General features: G+C 38.4%; 2 protein-coding genes across 2 annotated transcripts; both read left to right on the forward strand.

Annotated features, from left to right (window-relative positions):
- The first annotated feature begins 16979 nt into the window (after positions 1-16979).
- On the forward strand, positions 16980-17782 carry LOC147293577 (uncharacterized). The gene has a single exon (XM_086231087.1). It carries the CDS (start codon positions 16985-16987, stop codon positions 17780-17782), a length of 798 nt encoding a protein of 265 aa, XP_086087213.1. The 5' UTR covers positions 16980-16984.
- Positions 17783-18339: 557 nt separating this feature from the next.
- On the forward strand, positions 18340-20875 carry LOC147293578 (putative LRR receptor-like serine/threonine-protein kinase At3g47570). The gene is made up of 2 exons (XM_086233200.1): positions 18340-20119; positions 20349-20875. The coding sequence occupies exons 1-2, from the start codon at positions 18433-18435 to the stop codon at positions 20693-20695; spliced, it is 2034 nt and encodes a 677-aa protein (XP_086089326.1). The 5' UTR covers positions 18340-18432; the 3' UTR covers positions 20696-20875.
- Positions 20876-21117: the final 242 nt, after the last annotated feature.

Genomic DNA, 21117 nt, shown 5'->3' on the forward strand with positions numbered 1-21117 from the left:
GTTTATTCTGTCTTTCTTTGAAAGTCAGTTTCTTTATATTTCTTTTATTCTACTGTTGTTAAATATAGCTACTTATTCAAAGATTGTTTATACTTCAAAGGAAAAATGAGTTCCTCAAGTACTGAGAATATGAATACCATGACTGGACCTGTGATAGATACAGTCCCTTTGTCATCTGCTATTCCTATGGCATCTGCTCCTGTGTTGCCGCAATCTTCTCACCATGGGGAGAAACCTGGAAAGTTCAATGGAACTGATTTCAAGATGTGGCAGCAGAAAATGTTGTTTTATTTAACAACAATGAACTTGGTCAAATTCTTGAAGGAAGATGCTCCTGCTCCTGGAACTTCCAAAGAATCTATAGTTGTTGCTGATGCCTGGAACCATGCTGATTTTATCTGCAAGAATTATATCCTTAATGGGTTGGACGATGCACTCTACAATGTGTATAGTCCAATGAAAATAGCCAAGGCGTTGTGGGAGTCTTTGGACAAGAAATACAAGACCGAAGATGTTGGAATGAAGAAATTCATTGTGGGTCGTTTTTTGACTACAAGATGGTGGACTCCAAAAGCGTGATCAGTCAAGTCCAAGAGTTCCAACTTATTTTGCATGAAATTGATGCAGAGGATATGGTACTTCCTGAGTCATTTCAAGTGGCTACTGTAATTGAGAAATTACCGCCATCCTGGAAGGATTTCAAGAACTACCTTAAGCACAAGCGCAAAGAGATGGGGCTTGAGGATCTGATCGTGTGATTGAGGATCGAGGAAGATAATCGCCACTCTGATAAGCGAGGATCTTCCATGGAGGCTAAGGCACACATAGTAGAGAATAAGCCAAATCATAGCAAAAAGAGGAAGCATTTTGGGGAAGGCACAAGTCAAGGAAATTCCAAGAAGGCCAAGGAGTTCAATGGCAAGTGTTTTAATTGCAATAAGACTGGCCACCGTGCAAAGGACTGTAGGAGTGGCAAGAGTCAAGGCAAGAGTCATGGCAAAAAGAAAGGCAAGGGAAATGAGGCAAACATAACCGAGGAAGATAAGCTCTCCAATGATATATCTTATATCAATCTTTCTGCAGTCGTCTTTGAAGTTAATTTGGTGGGAAATATCAAAGAATGGTGGGTGGACACTGGGGCTACTCGTCATGTGTGTGCTGATAGGAAAATGTTCTCCACTTATCATGGGCTTGATGGAGAACAACTGTTCATGGGAAACTCCTCCACCTCAAAGGTTGAAAGCCAAGGGAAAGTGGTTCTGAAGATGACATCTGGCAAGAAGGTTACTCTCAACAATGTGCTCCATGTTCCTGACATCCGAAAGAACTTGGTTTCTGGATCTCTATTGAGCAAGAATGGTTTCAAGTTGGTATTTGAGTCTGACAAGTTTGTACTTACTAAGAATGGGATGTATGTGGGAAAAGGGTACCTGAATGATGGTCTGTTTAAATTGAATGTAATGACTGTTGTACCAAAAGTTAATAATAATAACACAGTTAGTTCTGCTTATATGCTTGAGTCATCTAATGTTTGGCATGGTATTAGGCCATGTTAATTTTGATACATTACGTAAATTAACTAACATGGATCTGATTCCTAAGTTTTACATTGATTCTAATACTAAGTGTGAAACTTGTGTTGAAGCAAAGCTAACTAGACATCGTTCCATTCTATTGAGAGAACTACTGAACCTCTGGATTTAATTCACAGTGATATTTGTGATTTAAAATTTATACAAACTAGGGGTGGGAAAAAGTATTTTATTACTTTTATTGATGACTGTACAAGATATTGTCATGTGTATTTACTAAGAAGCAAAGATGAGGCGATTGAGATGTTTAAACATTATAAGACTGAAGTTGAGAATCAACTTAGCAGAAAGATCAAAGTATTAAGAAGTGATAGGGGTGGTGAATATGAATCACCTTTTGGTGAGTTTTGTGCTCAACATGGAATTATTCACCAAACTACTGCACCCTATTCACCTCAACAGAACGGTATTGCTGAACGAAAGAACCGTACATTAAAAGAGATGATGAACGCTATCTGCAAATCTTATTCTCAACAAGTTGCCTCATAAGAAGTTAGACAAGACCCCATATGAATTATGGAAAGGTCACCAACCTTCTTACAAATATCTCAAAGTGTGGGGGTGTCTAGCTAAGGTGACAGTCCCAAAACCTAAAAAGGTTAAAATAGGACCAAAAACCATTGACTGTATCTTTATTGGTTATGCAATTAACAATGGTGCATATCGTTTTCTTGTACATAAATCTGATATTTCAGATATACATGTGAACACAATTATTGAATCAAGGAATGCATATTTCTTTGAAAATATATTTCCTTATAAAGAGGCACGAGAAAGAAGTTCTCTTAAAAGAACTTATAATACTGTAAATGATAATAACCAAGAAAGCCATCAAGAAAATATAGACCAAGGGTCTAGTGGACAAGAACCCAATATTGAACCTAGACGTAGCAAGAGAGCAAGAACATCTAAGTCCTTTGGTCCAAATTTTCTAACTATTTGTTAGAAAATGAGCCTCGTACTTACAAGGAAGCAATGTCTTCACCTGAACCAGCGCTTTGGAAAGAGGCTATTAATTCTGAAATTGATTCCATCTTACAGAATCATACTTGGGAATTGGTGGATCTTCCCCCTGGAAATAAGGCTTTGGGTTATAAGTGGATTTTCAAGAGGAAGATGAAGCCCGATGGAACAATTGATAAATATAAAGCTAGACTTGTTGTGAAAGGATATAAGCAACAAGAAGGCTTAGATTACTTTGACACATCCTCACCAGTTACAAGAATAACATCCATTAGGATGCTAATTGCAATAGCAGCATTACATAATTTAGAAATGGATCAAATGGATGTCAAGACGGCATTTCTAAATGGTGAATTAGACGAGGATATATACATGGAACAACCTGAAGGTTTTGTTATTCCTGGTCAAGAACGTAAAGTGTGCAAACTTGTTAAGTCTTTGTATGGCCTAAAGCAAGCACCAAAACAATGGCATCTAAAATTTGACAAAGCCATGATGTCAAATAACTTTAAGATAAATGAGTGTGACAAATGTGTGTACACTAAAAGCACTAAAGATGGGTTTGTCATTATTTGTCTCTATGTAGATGACATGTTGATTATGGGTAGTAATATTGGTATAATTAAATCAACCAAGAAAATGTTAACTAATAATTTTGACATGAAAGATATGGGTGTTGCAGATGTGATTCTAGGAATTAAAATTACTAGAACATCTGATAGACTAGTCTTGTCTCAATCACACTACATTGAGAAAGTACTTGATAAGTTTAACAAGTATGATACTAGTCCTGTACAAACACCTTATGACCCAAATATTCATCTTATGAAGAATAATGGTCAAGGTATATCACAAATAGAATACGCTCGTATCATTGGCAGTCTAATGTATCTTATGAACTGCACTAGACCTGATATAGCCTACTCAGTTAACAGATTGAGTAGATATACAAATAATCCTGGAAAGGATCATTGGAAGGCTATAATTAGGGTACTTAAATATCTAAGATACACTAAGAATTTTGGACTACATTATACAAGATATCCAGCCGTACTTGAGGGCTATAGTGATGCCAACTGGATATCAGATACTAAAGACTCAAAATCCACAAGTGGATATGTCTTTACGATTGGAGGTGCGGCTGTTTCATGGAGATCCACTAAGCAAACGTGTATTGCTAGATCCATTATGGAATCTGAGTTCATAGCCTTGGATAAAGCAAGAGAAGAAGCCGAATGGCTTCGGAATTTCTTAGAGGATATTCCATGTTGGCCTAAGCCTGTGCCCGCTATATGTATACGTCGAAGACATAACACCGTAAAGCAACTGCTCTCTAGTGGTATCATTACCATTGACTATGTGAAGTCAAGAGATAATTTAGCGGATCCGTTTATGAAAGGTTTGAATAGAGAGCAAGTTTATAGATTATCAAGGGGAATGAGATTAAAGCCCTTGTAAAAGAGAAGCCATAGTGGAAACCTAACCTAGTTGACTAGCGATCCCAAGATTTAGGTTCAAAAGGGACAACTAAATTATGGTATGCTCTGACCTAGCACTGCGGAGATAAAATCTCCTTCCCATTCCTAATAAGAAGCAGTGCTGCCTGCAATGTGAATATAGGCTAAGCTATGCTTTTAATGATTCTATATCTTGGTTTATCCAAGTGGGGTATGGCAGGATATTCCTTATAGGCAGTCACCTATATGAGTGGAAATGTGGCCGTTTCTATGAGAATTTTAAGTAGGGCTGAATTCTCTAAAGCACTCATGAATACCAGGTTTTGTTCAAGGCCGAAATGAACACAACCGTTAGAACCAAAATATGTCTGGGAGGTTATTGTGTGAATACTATTGTCTTGGTTTACACCAACGGCTGAACAGTTCAAGACGTTACGTTCACTGATTAGCCAAGTAAATCCGATAGTCCTTCACTAGGGAAGGTTCAAGGCCACAATCTATCTTGATTCAATAACTTTCCAATAAGTAACTCTTTCTAGTGTCTGCATCCTCATATGCATATATTTGTGCAAATTTTCATTCATGTGGGGGATTGTTGGAATTATGATATTTTAAGTAATGAATATTTAAATTAATTATGGAAATATTTATTTGCTTAAATATCATAATTCTATCTGAATGGAAAATGTAAGTGGAAAGGAATTAAATATTGGGCTTTATATAGTAATAGGCCCAACATTGATTTGTAGAGTCATTCTCCAGAAAGCCACTGTTATACGTTCAATTAAAACTGAATAGACACAAGGTTTCAGAAAGAAACACTGATTGAATTAAAACAGTCATGGCCATGAACAGATGTGCCTGTTGACTATTCAATGGAATGTGTCTCTTGGCCATTTAATTCAATCAAAATCTTTCCAAAAGGCACTTTGCATCTATAAATATCGTAGTCTTGAAATCTTTTAGATATAGGAAAAATTACTAAGAAAAACTTGCATTCATTCAAGCACAGTCTTCCATTACCAAAGAAAGAGTTATTTGCATATTTGGGTTTGCAGAACCTTGTAGTTTGAAGTGCTACTACTGCAAGGAGGAAGTCGTTGTATCTTGGGAGGTGAGCGCCGATTGACCATAGCATGGTAGGGCAGGCGTAAATCGTCTTAAGGTCATAGTGTTGAACACTAGACTCGACTTCAAAGGTTTTTCTACTTCTTTTACTGTCTAATTCTCTATATATTTTTTTAAAATCTCTTTGTTTGAATATAGCAATTTATACCTATAGTTTTCCAACACTCCTTCCTAGTCTCACTTACTCTACCAAATAACAGCTTATTTGGGTTCCTCCCAAACGAAATCAGTCGTTTACATCGCTTGAGGATACTTGGACTGCAATTTAACCAGTTGGAAGGAAACATCCCTCCAACTATACATCATTGCCAAAAGCTTCGAATCATATGCCTTGTAGCCAACAGGCTAAGTGGTGTCATACCTAAAGAGTTGGGTTTCTTAACAAGTCTGGAGCAATTATATCTCGGTGGAAACAATCTTATGGCTGAAATTCCATCGTCTTTAGGTAAAATTTCAACATTGAAGGTATTGGCTCTGGAGGACTGTGGCCTCACAGGTTCTTTCCCTTCTGCTCTCCTTAATACGGAGAACTATTGGTACACTTGGCTACGTTGCACCAGGTAAGTCCAATGATCTGCACTTTTTTTTTTTTGGGAAACTAATTGTGGTAATTTGTGGTGAATAATAAGCACATAAGTTTGCCTGCTGTCTTGGTTTTAATTACCGGGGATGGGCCTTAATTTTTATTTTATGCAATGGACCTTACTTAGATGCATTATAAGTTACATTTAAGAATCAAATTGATTATTTGATTGCTTTGTTTCGTTAGATTATCACTAGATACTATTTTTAATGAAACTCTTATTTTCCATGGCGTATAGTGCTGTAGAGTCTAAAAAGACAATGTTTTAACCAACATGATAATAATCAACTATTAGAAGTCAATTTTCTATACGTACAGTAGCATGTTTTAAACATTATATTTGTACATTTTAATGATTTGATTATTATTTTCATAAATATTATGATATTGTTATGTAATATTAATAACATTGATAAAAGATAAACGTAACGTTGGGTCATTTTGATGCATAAGCACATAAACCATCAACCATATATGTTGGCCCATCGAAATTAGAATAACTAGTAGCGAGCGCTATGGATATCCAAATTTATGTTTGTAAATAAACATTAATTTGTACATGTATATATACGTATGGTGCTTCAGTTTGTGTGCATATATATATGATCATAAGCATGCACATTAATTGTCACTTTTCTACTGAAATTTGCAGGTTGATACTCGGTGGAGTACGCTGAACACTCATTTTTTATTAATTGTTTTATAATTGATGTGTCCACAGAGTATGGTACTACAGGAAAAGTGTCTACTACAAGGTGATGTTTATAGCTATGGGATAATGTTGTTGGAAATAATTGCGAGGAAGAAACCCACAGATGAAATGTTCTCTGGAGAACAAACTTTGCGGCAATGGATCATAAATGTGTCACTCCCTAACAGTGTTTTAGAAGTAGTGGATGTTGGTTTATTGAGTACAGAACAGGACAGAGATGTGAATGCCACAAAAGATATCATTTTTTCCATCATGGAAATAGGATTGAGATGTTCAGAAGAAGTCCCAGAGGAAAGAATGGACATTACAGATGTAGTGTCCAAGCTCATCAAAATAAAATTGGCACTTGAAAATAGAAACAGGGGTGTTTAATATCCATGCACGCATGCGATTATTGCCTTGTTTGTGAGTGCAAAACTTTGTTGTTGTTCAATGTTCATTTTAATCTTTGGTGGAGGAGCATGTACCGTTTTCAATTCCTAATATATGCACCTCTTTTTTGCTTCTTGTTTGTTTCTTCCGAGGTTTTGGCTGATGTCCCCAGACTTGTAGTTTTGGTGTTTTTCGTTTATCAATAAATTATCTTCTCGTACCATTGAGGTTCTCTAAAAACCAAATATCTTTGGTACTTTTTAATTTGTTTTATCACTCAATCTTTCTGTGCTTCTCCATTACAGGTAAATAATTTAGTTCCTACATGTGTTTTGACCATCTTAAAACCAATTGGTAATGGGAGAAGTAGTCCAAACCCTTATAAGCCACTAGCAAGGCCTTCACATTTTCAATATGAGATTTCTCTCAACATACTCCCGGACGTTGTGGCGTCATTTAAGCCTAACACGTGGGAGCACGTGTGGCCGTTAGACGCATCACGTAAATAACCTGCTCTGAAATCATGAAGAAATCTAGGCATTCATCCCAAAACCAATTGGCAATGGGAGGAGTAGCTCAAACCCTTATAAGCCACTAGCAAGGCCCTCACATCTTCAATGTGGGATTTCTCTCAATACAATATAATATTGTTTTCTCGTAGTTTCCCTTCTCTTTAACCACAAAATCAAGCACATAATTCTGACTAGATTGCGCTGAAGTGCCATCTTATAACTTTATCAAAAACTTGAACCTGGAGCTACACATCCTCATTGACACTGGGCATCCCTGTTAAACTTTCGAATATTAAAAAATACCCTTAGTTAATTAAAATATTTAAAAAATAGTTTAATTAACAAAGAATAAAACCGTAAACGAACTAATCTCTTAATATCTGATAAAAAAAAATCTCTTAGATTAACAAATCTGAAAAAAAAAACAAAAAAAAAGTTCCTAAAAAAAGAGATACCACTACAAATTTATTTCTTAACAACACAAATTTATTATCTCAAAACAAAAAACACAATGGAATAATGTAAATTTGTGGTTTTTATTTTTTAACTATCTCTTAACTATAGTGGCTGGTGTCAAAAGAATCAAACCGGCCCGGATACGACACAAATACGGCACGATCACAAATGGGCCTTGAGCCAAGACTGTGCTTAGAGCTATCTTTTGGTTTGGTTTTTACGAGCCGACCGATTACCGACCAAAATTTTTTAGTTTTGGTACTTGAAAATAGAAATAAAATTGGCACTTGAAAATAGAAACATGGGTGTTTAATTAATTAATATCCATGTGACTATTGCCTTGGTTGTCCGGCCTGTGTGTGCACAACTTTGTTGTTGTTCATCTTGTAGTTTATCTTTGGTATCTTTTAATCTTCCGAGCATCTTGGATCATTCAGCAACAGTTGTATAAATAGAAATACGACCTGTTGAATGGTTTTGGTTTTGGTTTTTTTTTTTTTTTTCTCCCATTGCATCTTGTACAAGGTTTTGATAGATCTAGCCTCCAATGCATATTGGTTGCCTCAATCCCAAATCATTATTTCTGGAGTTTAAAAGATGGATCCGCTTAAATTGCAACAAGGTCTTCATACCAATTCAAGCTAGTGTTTAATTCCTACTACTCTCCTCGAGACCACTCAAAAAATGCAAAAGAAACTTAAGTTTGCATAAGCTCATTGGCGGATCTACAATGGGGTCAATGGGGTCATTTGACCCCATGAACTCAGAAAGACTGGGCTTGATGAAAAATCTTGACCCCATGAATGAAGCTTGTGTCTTGGTTGCAGCCATGGCTAGCAGGGGCAAGATTGCAGAGTAGGGGAAAGAACCAGAACATGGGAAAGAACCAGAGCCTGTCGCCGTCGCCCGTCGCCCCCTGCTCCCTCGCTGTAGCCGTCGCCCCTTGCTCCCTCGCCGTCACCCGTCGCCCCCTGCTGGCTGCTGCCTCTGCTTGCAAGTCGCAAGCCTTGCTTCTGCCCCTGCTGGGTTTATCTTGCCCCCATACCAATGGATGTCTAGATCCGCCACTGCATAAGTTAGCATGTTTATCTTCTGTATCACTAATATAATCGCACAATCTTGACTAGATTAAATGGAAGTGCACTTTATCAAAAGCTTGAACCTTAAGCTTCACCTGCTTATTGACAAGTTATTGACACTGTGGTATAAATAACAACTCCTCAATTCTCATGTAGCATGGTAGCATGGTAGCATGGTGTACTCATGAAATTCCACCCCTTTGAAGTAACAGTTGAGATTTATATTAGAGAGGGTGTGAGTGAGATTCGAAAGGTGGGCCACATCTCACTAGTCAGCTCGGCTCAGCCCAGCCCATACTTCTCTCTCTTTGTTTTTTTTGTTAAATACAAAAATAGTCTATGAACTTTACAGTGAATTTCGTCCACTAACTATAAAAAGTGTTAATTTGGTCCACGAACTTTTTAAGTTGTATTAAAGCAGTACAAATATTAACTTCAATCTAAAAATTTAACGGAAAATGGTCATGTACACAGCAAGTGACCACATTTTTAGAGACATTCAGTCCGTTTATCACATTTTCATGTGACCAATTCCGTTAATTTTCAGATGAAAGTTAACGTCCGTACTATTTTGGCACAACTTAGAAAATTTATTGATCAAATGACATTTTTTATAATTAGTGGATCAAATTAAGAATCATTGTAAAATTCGTGGACTATTTTTGTATTTAACTCTTATTTTAATGGGTTAAATACATAAATAGTCTACGAACTTTGATCTATGTCTCAATTTAGTCCATAAATTTTAAAATGTGACAATTTTACCCACGAACTTCACATGTTGTATCTAAACAGTACAAATCCTTAACTTCATCCAAAAAATTAATGGAAGTCATCATGTGTTGTGCACATGACTATTTTTTTAGGGGCAATTCAGTCTTATGTGCCATTTAATCTGAAGGGCTTGTGAAATTTCTATTGAGGGTTGCTATTTGCACACCCTTTTGTTAAAAAAAAAAAAAATCAAAAATCAAAGGAAAAGACACACTCACCCTTCTTACACCCAAAAACCAACTCTATTTTTTCTCTTTTGCACATTTGAAATCAACGTTCTGCTGGAAGATTCCGAGGGATCAGCCCCTTCTGAGTCTGTGCGGCCCGCGAATCCAGCGGGTTCCCAGGAAGCTAGGCCGTCCAACCAAGTCCCCACTCACTCTCCCTATCCGTATCAACCAAATCAGGTAATAGGGGGTGATAGTGTGGAGGCCATCAAAAGCCGGCTATTAGGGCACGAAGGTAATTCAACCTTCGAGGCCTGCGAATTTGCCCGCATAGAGGCAAACCTTTTGGTATGTATTGCCCCCTAACTATAGATCAGATCCACCAGACGAGAAACTAAATTCCGCACTGCTGCTGAGTCGTCGGACTTATCCACCAAGGGATTCGTGGAATTTCTGTGGATTGCGTCAACAGAAAAAAAAAAAAAAAAAAAAAAACACACACACACACACACATCCACACACACCTCCCCTTCATCTCCCTCACCCGACCACACCCACCCACGCAGCCCTCCCTCCACCAAGCCCCAGCCCCGTCGCACCCTCCCTCCAGCCCCAACCCACCCACCCAACCCTGTAACGACCCGACCCAAATTTCTACTAGAAATTTAAATTTTTATTTAACTATGTTTTTAAGAGATTTTTTTTAAGGATGTTGAATTGTATTTTAAAGATTTTGAGATTTATTTGAAAAATAAAGACGGTTTTGATTTAAAATTTTTATTTATTTTTGTTTTAATTTGGGGCTTGACCCAAAGTTCACTTTTAAAATAAATGGGCTTTCGATTTTGACTTTAGGTCCGTTAGATAGGTTTCGATCCCACGATTTCATAGACACGTAGCACTCGTCGATCCGAGTTACATGAAAGATATGGGCGTTTGAAGCGAGTGGCAATTTCGTAAAATGGACAAATTGGGTTTAAAAATCAGATTTTTTTTTTAGAAGTTTCTCTCTCTCTCTAGAACATTCTCTCTCCCCTTTTATTTCTCTCACTCCCGCACTCTCTCTCCCTGTTTTCCTCTCCCCCACACCCTCTCCCCTGCGCCATAACCCCAGCCACCCCCACTCAACATCGGCGGCCACCCTGCCAGCCTTGACCTCCGACGAGCACACCCCCCAGGCGTCGACCACGCCCCCCCAGCCTACTCTCTCTCCTCGTTCTCACTCTCCCCGTGTTCTCTCTCTGCTCTCTCCCTCTGTGCGCAGCACCGGCCATCAACGCCGGCCTCCCCTCGCAATCGCCACTCTCCGGTGACCTTCCCTCAGGCCGGCGACCTCCCCCAGCACTCCTCCAGCTAGCCCAGCCGTGCGCACAGAAAAACCAGCAGTTTGGCTCCCTTTTGTGTCGTTGGATTCTGACCAATTTCCGGCACCAATCACCTCCATTTTAGGTGAGTTTTCTTCCTCTTCTATTGGGCTTTCACCCTCTTATGGTTTAGTTGTTTAATTTTGAGTAATTGGAAATTTTGAAATTCTGGGAATTATAGTCATTTCGGGATTATCTTGGGTTTTCGGATTTGGGGGCTTTTATGGTGTTGTCTAGGACAAATTTCGTCCCTAGGAGACTCAATAGTTGTCTAGGACTAAGAAACTTTATGGGTTTGGTTGAAATTAAATTTAATTGGTTGAATTTGGAGTTGGGGCAGCCACCTTGGGCGGCACCCACAGTGATTCTGAAACCCCCCACTGCCATTCGTGAATTAAGGGCTATTTTGGGCATTTGTTGAGTGAGTTTTTTTGATATTGGCTGCTTGAGTGTTGTTAGAGAAAGCCGAGGTTTGTTTGAGGCGAAAATGTGAGACTTTACCGATGTCGAAATGACTCTAAGACGAGTTTTCCGACCGAAATGAACCTTGTTCTTATTCCTTTTAAATTGAGTTCAGTTTTAGAAGTGAGAGTGACGTTGGGTTGAGCCGGGAAACATTAGGGGCGGTTGTGGAAGTGTTATTGGTCAATTTGTGTAGATCGTAAACCAATCGCATAGGAACGAAGTCGAGTGGGACGTTAGACTCCACACACATATCCTTTAAAGGGCGTAGAACCGAGACTAATCTTTGTTTTTGTTGTTTATTTTATAGGCGAGACGACCGTGGCTCGTGACGATCTGGCGGAGGATCGAAGCTAAGGATATCACTGTGAGTGGACTTGGTTTCTTGAACGTTTTTATTTATTTCATGGATTTGTTTATATTTTATATCTTGAGTAATTGATTTCTGAGTAGTGAGTTAGATTTTGTTTTCTTTGAAATGATTTTTCATAAACTTTGAGATTTAAGTCATGATTATTATAATGAGTTTTTCCAAATATGATGATTTGTGAGTTTGATCTTGATTTTAAATTGATTATGGGTTTTATGTGGTTATTTGCCTAATTAATCATTTGAAAATCAAATATGAGATTTTATCTAGTTTTGAAAATTTCTAAATGAGATTTCCGTATTGAGTATTGACCTAGTTAACTTGGCAATTTTAATTGTGGAGAAAAAAAATATTTTAAATTTGAATTATGCAATAAGTTTATGGATTTAAAGTTTCTTGGGAAAGTACAATAACTCTATTCTTGGTGGAAAAAGGATATTTTTGGACTATGGAAAAAATGGTTTTCAAACCACCCTTGCAGTACCCTCCAGGTTATCAGATTGGATAGGTCTTTGGGACCCATCACGGCACACATATAGGCTTTGGGCCGTGTATCGGGATGCTTCGCCCTTTGGGGGCCGCTCTGCGTGCACGTATGACCAGGATTGTCTGCACATGCTGATTTTATTCACATGTGTGTATGGCCAGGATATTGCCTGCACGTGTTGGATTTACTCCACGCATGTGTATGGCCAGGATATTGTCTGCCTGTGCTATACAGGAATTCCGCACAGGTGTATGGCCAGGTTATTCAGGGTATATAGCATGGTGGAAAATGAATTTGGTTATTTTCAGAAATTATTATATATGATTTTAAGTGAGGGATTCTTTTGAATTCTATCAAGGTTGCTGTTACGATGTTTTATGGTTCTTTTGTTTTAGGAAATTGTTATCTTGAGAAAATATACATTGTTTTATTGAATTTCTTAAGTTTAAATAAACTTTATGGTTTTAAACTGGGGGATTTCAAAGAGTGACGTGAGGTCTTAGAGCTAAACGTGGTTTTGGAGGATTTTCTGAAATAGGAAGTTTACTTTTGTTTTCGTTTTTTTATTAAACTGTCCACTCACTGAGTTTGTCTCACGATTTATTTTGTTTTGTCTTAAATTGTCCCCCCAGGTAGTAGCTTTGGTGGAGGTCGAGCCAATAACGTTGAGGCATTTACGTCTATCTCCCTAGTCGGATCCTGTAGGCGCAATTTAATTTTTGTAGAAATTCCTTGTAATAGAGTAGAGGCTCTGATAACCACATTAAATATTAAGTTGGTTTCTCTATGAAATTGTTGGGTCTGAGACCCTTTTTGGTTGTGGTTGAGGTGGTTGCTGTTTAGAAGTGTTTTTTAACAGATTTTGAAATTTTGGGTTAGTCCATTTTCATGGGAGGTTCTGCCGAATTTTCGGTAGGATTTTCCTTGATTTTGGATTCCCGCAGGACCTCTCCGGGTTTCAGGGTGGAATCCGGGGGCAGTCCTGTCAAGCCCCTTCCTCCCTCCCTCACCCGACCACCACAAGTAGCACCCGACCTCACCCCAACCTCCTCCTCTTCTCTCCTCCCTCTCTCCCTTTCTCTCTCTGCTTTCTCCTTCCTTCGGCAGCCACCCACCGAACACCCACAAACCATTCGACAGCCACCCACAGAACACCCACAAACCATTCGACAGCCACCCGCCGAACACCCACAAACCATTCGGCATATATTTGCCGAACCTAGAGGGAGGTGGGCCGGGTGGGTCGAGGCTAGAGGGAGGGTGTGACGGGGTTGGGTGAGAGGGGGTGCGATAGGGCCGGGGCTGGGTGGAGGGGAGGTATGAGGTCGAGCTGGGTGAAGGGGAAGGAGGTGGGCTGGGTCGGGGCTGGAGGGAGGGTGCGACGGGGCTAGGGCTTGGTGGAGGGGAGGGAGGAGGTTGGGTGTGTTTTTTTTTTTTTTTGTCTGAGAGTAAGGGGTGTGTTGGGTGAGGGGTGAGTGTGTCTTTTCCTTTGATTTTTTTTTTTTTTACAAAAGGGTGTGCAAAAAAAAAAAAAAGGGTGTGCAAATAGCAGCCCTCTTTTTATTTACCTTAAAATTTGCTCAAAACACACTACCTAAAATTTTTTCTTTAAAATACCAACTTTTCCATTAAATGAAAATAAAGAAACAAAAAACAAAAATTGAAAAGAAAAAAAGGAAGGAGATGCAGCAGCCCCACAGCCACCTAACCCCATGGCAGCCACCTCCTTCTCCGGCGAACACTCCCTTGCCAACGGCGCACTTCCCCTCCCTCTTTCTTATTCTCTCTCTTTCTCTTTCGCTCTCTTCCCTTTCTCCTACTATCTTTCAAATCTCAAACAGAAAATAAGGAACCACCCCACCTGCTAGCCCCTGTGTCTTCTTCTTCTTCTACAAAAAACCAACCCCTAAATCATAAATCGACCAATACTCATTTTTCAAAAAACCCCATAAGCACCAAACTCAAACCGCTAGGTCCAAACTCCAAACTTGATGTGTGTTTCTTCATGGCTCAGAGAGTTGAAGTATAACCAAAAGCCATAACGTATTGAGTTGGAGTATAACCAAAACTTCAAATTCATCAACCTCGATCATCGAGCTATGAGAACCAATTTCACTAAGAACAATACTGAAAGTAAGATGGGGATCTGGAAGAGAGAAAGAAGAAAAATGGAAGAGAAAAAAATAGAAAGGGAAGAGAGGGAAGAGAGGGAAAAAGAAAGAAAGAATAGATGGGCCGTCTGCAGGGGAGGGTCCGTTGGAGAAGGAGGTGGCTGCTGTTTGGGGCCTTGGTGGTTGTTGTGGGGCTGCTGCATCTCCTTCATAGTACTTTCCAATTTTTTTTATTTTTTTTTATTTGGTCAAAATATCAAAATTTCACAAACCCTTTAGATTAAAGGCACATTAAATGACTAAAATGCCCCTAAAAAAAGTTTATTTACTGTGCACATGATCACTTATGTTAATTTTTGGATGAAGTTAATTATTTGTACTGTTTAGATACAACATGTGAAGTTCATGGGTAAAATTGTCACATTTTATAATGTGTAGACCAAATTGAGACAAAGGTCAAAGTTCGTGGACTACTTCTGTATTTAACCCTATTTTAATTATGTTCAATATGAGAGAGGGCCTTCTTTGAGCAGTGGACCCTCGGTTTTTTTTTTTTTTTTTAATTCCTTTTTGTCTTTTTCTTTACAAGTCTTTGTAAATGGTTTTACTTACCGTCTTTCTCGGACCAATGTGTACATATTCCCAAAATGAATCTGTTCGATCTGGATTCTACATCTTTTCCTGGAAAACAATTTCAAACCACCTTCTTAGTACCCTTTAGGTTATCGGATTTGATAGGTCTTTGGGACTCATTACGGCACACACATGGGCTTTGGGCCGTGTGTCGTGATGCTTAGCTCTTTGGGGGTGGCTCTACGTGCACATAAGACATGATTTCTGGCTCTGCATGCGTATGATAGATTCTCGGCTCTGCACATATATGACAGGTTCTATGGGTAACTGACTTGGTGTGTTTTATTATAAATGTATTATACGGTTTTAATGCGATCGTTCATTTTAAATTTATAAGCTATTTTCAATTTTAATGTTTGAATTTTATTTGATAAATGATTTATGCTTTGGTTTAGTTTGTTAAAATATGATAGCAACTTGAACGTGTTTCTGAAAGTGTTTTAAAACTGGGTGATTTCAAAGAGCGATGAGAGGTCTTAGAGTTAAATTTGACTTTTAATGATTCGTGAAAAGTTAAACAACAATTATTTTCCGTACTTATAAATTGTCCACTCACTGAGTATATCTTACAATTTTCTTGTTTTGTCTTAAATTGTTTCACCCAAGCCGTAGCATTAGTGGAGGTCGAGCCAACCACGTCGAGGCATAGCGTCCATTTTCTCTTCTCGGATCTTGTAGGCATCGCTTCCATTATCTTTAACTGTAAAAATTGTTGTACTAGAAGTAGTGGCTCTGAAAACCATACTAGAACCTTATGTTATTGTAGTGTTGTTTGGGTCTGAGACCCTTTTTGGTTGTGGTAGAGGCGGCTGATGGTTTTTAGAAGTGCTTTTACAGCTTAATAAATTTTGGGTTAGTCCATTTTCAAGAGAGATTCTGTCGAATTTTTGGTAAGATTTTCCTTGATTTTGGATTCTCACAGGACCTCTCTGAGATTCAGGGTGGAATCCAGGGGCGGTCCTGTCATAAAATTAGCATATAGGGTAGAAATTCGATCTTCTAAAACTACAATATTTTGGTTGAGGTCAAGGTCAAGCACTTGAGCTTTAATTGATTAGCAAGGTTCATTTGGGGAGAGTTTCATTTCAAAGTTCAGTTGCTTGAACTTAAATTGAGTTGAACATAAGTTACAGAAAGGCTCGATTCACAAGGCACACTAACGCATTTACATGGGTTGATCTGACTTTCTATGATAGAACAAGTTTCTTCAAAGCTGTAGACGCGAAACCCGTATGAGAGAGACGTTGAGGTTCCTCCAACTGCACATACAAGTGGACGCCTTCCAGGCTTCCATAACAATTAGGCAATTGATCGAAGATGCATTGCATGGGGATCAACTTTCAACTTCAGTTCAAAAATTGCAATTGGGTTTAAAAATTGATATTTTAATGTATATTTTGCAACTGAACTAGAACCACCATTGGGCTTGCTGTAAGACAACATATTAAATTGATTCAGGTCAAGATCAGGCACTTTGGAATCAACCCAACCATTTACAAAGACTTGTAAAGAGAGACAAAAAGTAATTAAACAAAAGAAGGACTGAGGGTCGATAGATGAAAGAACTTTAAGAAAAAGGATTAAAAGAAAAGACCGGTAAAGACTTTTGTATAGCAAAAGTCATGCCGTGTTTAGGCGTTCTCTGCCGAAAGGCGTACACAAGCTTAATTTGATATTTAAAGTGAAGCCCCGATGATAATTGATACTACAAACTCACACTCATCATCTGACCAGAACCAAACTTGATCCTTGCCTTTTTACCATGTTCATCATGCAAAACCCCCAATTTCTGTTTCTGTTTGGACTTGTGTTACTCCACTTTCATTTAGCAGTAGCAGCAGCCACTTCCAACTTCACAGATCAATCTGCTCTCCTTGCCTTCAAATCTAAACTCACTTTTGACCCCACCAACACTGTCTTGGGTGGCAATTGGACCACCACAACAAGCTTCTGTAATTGGATTGGGGTCTTTTGTAGTAAACACAGGCAAAGAGTCACTGCCTTGGACCTTTCCCACATGGGTCTCGAGGGCACCATTTCCCCTCATGTTGGCAACCTCTCCTTCCTAGTCTCACTCGATCTACAAAATAACAACTTCACTGGGTTCATCCCACATGAAATCAGTCGTTTACATCGCTTGAGGATACTTGTACTGCGATCTAACCAGTTGGAAGGAAATATCCCTCCGACTTTACATCATTGTCAAAAGCTTCAAGTCATACTCCTTGCACGAAACAGCCTAAGCGGGGTTATACCTAACGAGTTGGGTTTCTTACCCAGTCTTGAGAAATTATATCTCGGCGGAAACAATTATATAGCTGGTGAATTTCCATCTTTTATGGGTAACATTTCAACATTACAAGAATTGAATCTGGCGGAGTGTGGCCTCACAGGTTCTTTCCCTTCTTCTCTCCTTAACCTCTCTAGTTATTCTTTCTCTAATTATTGTAAATTATTAACATTTCAGGAATTCTCCCTGTGGATCTTTGCCGTTTCTGGCCTAACATTCAATACCTTGCTATTGGTGGCAACAAACTTGTTGGCCAGATCCCTTCTATAGTCAACAATTGCAAAGAGATTAGGTTACTAAGTCTGATGTACAATAGGCTTGTCGGAAGTATTCCAAAAGAGATTGGGAGTTTACAAAATCTTGAATATCTCTATCTAAATGGTAACAGCCTAACTGGCACTATACCTCCCACCATAGGTAACCTGTCCCACTTGAAGGAGTTTGATATAGTAGGAAATAACTTTAGCGGAAGTATTCCGAGGGATATTGGGTATCTTTCTAATCTATTTACTTTGAGTTTAGGTAAAAATGGCCTAACTGGCACTATACCTGCCACAATAGGTAACTTGTCCAACTTGAACCACTTTGATGTACAACACAATAGCATTATGGGAAGTATTCCGAGGGATTTGGGGCACCTTTCTAACCTACTTTATATGTATTTAGGTAATAATAGCCTAACCGGTGATATACCTCAAGAAATTTTCAACATCTCCTCTTTACAAACTCTCAGCCTAGATTACAATTCCCTTTCTGGAACTTTTCCTTCATTTAGTACCACTCGAGTTTTTCTTCCTAACATTGAACTTTTATATCTTTCTCTCAATCAAATTACAGGACATATCCCATCCTACATTTCTAATTTTACTAAGCTTACTTCGCTTGAACTTAACACAAACTTGCTCTACGGTCCAATACCCATGAATCTTGGTAGCATAAAAGGCCTTCAATACCTTAATTTGGAAAGAAATCAGTTAACAGGAGAACCTGGAATTCTTGAGCTTAGGTTCCTTTCTAGTTTATTCAATTGTACTTCACTGAAAAAATTATATTTAGATGAAATTCCTCTAAATGGCTCAATACCCGATACCTTTGGTTCCCTTCTGGAATTTTCTGCAAAAAGCTCCCAAATCAAAGGCCATATACCCAAGACAATTGGTTCTTGGAAAAATTTGACATATCTTGGTTTGGAGAACAACCATTTGAGTGGGCAAATACCACCATCAGTTGGAGGATTGGAGAGATTGCAAAGATTGTATCTTCAGAACAACAACATTGAAGGATTCATTCCGGATGAGCTTTGTCTTTTGAGGAACCTAGGAGATCTATCACTAGCAAATAACAACATCTCTGGATTGATCCCAAATTGCATAGGAAACCTCACCGGCCTTCAAATAGTTCGACTAAATTCCAACAGATTGACTTCAATGGTACCAATGAATTTACTGAACCTTGAAAATCTGTTGTTCCTAAATTTGTCGTGCAACTCTTTCAGTGGCGACTTAACATCAGGAATGAGACAGTCCAATGTTTTTCAGATGATGGATTTATCTTGGAACCAAATTAGTGGAAACATTCCAAGCATCATTGGAGCTTTCCAAAGCCTAAACTCTTTGAATTTGTCAAACAACTTGATTATAGGACCTGTTCCACAAAGTTTTGGTGATTTGAAAGGATTGGAATTCTTGGACCTATCATACAATGATCTATCTGGCACAATACCAAAGTCTCTTGAATCACTCAAATATCTCAAGAATTTGAATTTCTCTTTCAATCAACTCTCTGGAGAGATTCCTTCTGGGGGACCTTTTGTCAACTTCACTGCCCAATCATTTTTGGAGAACAGAGCACTTTGTGGGAGAACAAATTTTGGAGTCTTACCTTGCACAACTCCTAGCACTCAAAAATCAAAGACGAAAAATCTTTTGCTCAAATATATTCTTCCTGCCATTGCATCAGCATTAATCCTAATAGCTCTCATTTATATGTACTTGACAAAGTATCAAAAAAGAAATGCAGGCATTCCAAGTTCAGTTGAATGGGTAGCAACAATTGAGCATAGAATGATATCATATCAAGAACTTCGTCGTGCTACAAATGACTTCTGCGAAAGCAACTCACTTGGAGTAGGAAGTTTTGGATCTGTGTACAAGGGGATACTATCTGATGGAACAATTGTTGCTGTCAAAGTTCTTAATTTGCAAAGGGAGGGTGCCTTTAAAAGTTTTGATGCAGAATGTAATGTGTGGCGGGCAATCCGCCATAGAAATCTTATCAAGGTCATAACTGCATGCTCGAGCCCGGAGGTAAGAGCATTGGTGCTGCAATACATGTCTAATGGCAGCCTTGAGAAGTGGTTATACTCTCACAACTACTGTCTAAATCTTCTTCAAAGAGTGAGCATAATGGTTGATATTGCATCTGCTCTGGAATATCTTCATGGCCAGTCAGAAATGGTAGTGCACTGTGATTTGAAGCCCAGCAATATCCTTCTCGATGAAGACATGGTTGCACATGTGGGAGACTTTGGACTTTCGAAAGTTTTGGCAAAAAATAAGGAAGCAACACAAACCCGAACTATTGGTACACTTGGCTACGTTGCACCGGGTTAGTCCAGTTATTTACATTTTTTGTTTTTTTTTTTTTGTTTATTGCTAAAACAAAATTTTGTCTTAGTCGCATTTGCATATAAGTTTATTTGTACAAGTATCCTAATTTTTGAGAACGAGTAAATAATAATTAATTACAAGATTTACAAAATCATTAAATAATTAATTTATTTCCATATCAGTTTGAAGGTTAGATTAATTGCTTCACAATTGATGTATGTCCACAGAGTATGGTTCTACAGGAAAAGTGTCCACAAGAGGTGATGTTTATAGCTTTGGGATTATGTTGTTGGAAATAATTGCAAGGAAAAAACCAACTGATGAAATGTTTGTTGGAGAGCTGAGTTTGAGGCAATGGATGAATGCGTCGCTCCCTTACAATGTTCTGGAGGTAGTGGATGTTGGTTTATTGAGCATAGAACAGGAAAGAGACGTGACTGTCACAAAAGATGTCATTTTCTCCATCATGAAAATAGGCTTGAAGTGTTCTGAAGAAGTGCCAGAGGAAAGAATGGACATTAGGGAGGTAGTGCCCAAGCTCATGAAAATAAAAGGGGCACTTGAAATTAAGTAGAAACAGGGGTGTTGAATTAATATCCATGTGACTATTTCCTTGGTTGTCCATGTGTGCACAAGTTTGTTGTTGTTCATCTTCCGGTTTATATATCTTTGGTACTTTTTAATCTTCCAAGCATCTTGGATCATTCAGCTACAGTAGTATTGCAATTAGTAATAAGCTTGAAATCACTTCAACTTTTTATATGTTAATATTATCAATAATAACAGTACTTATACAGAAGATATACTCTGCCATAGTCAATGCAAAAGAAACTAAGTTTTTATAAGCTAGCATATGTCTTGATGGCTGCTATTTGAACACTCCCTCCGTTCTCACTACACCCCATTTACCCTTACACACCCAATATAACTTTTTAATGTTTATAGTTTCTCCTAACTTTTTAATTTACCCCTACCCTTCCAGTAGCAATAATCAAG

Source organism: Dryas octopetala, chromosome 2, assembly GCF_963921425.1.
Source record: "Dryas octopetala chromosome 2, drDryOcto1.1, whole genome shotgun sequence".
In the NCBI taxonomy this organism is placed as follows: Eukaryota; Viridiplantae; Streptophyta; class Magnoliopsida; order Rosales; family Rosaceae; genus Dryas; species Dryas octopetala.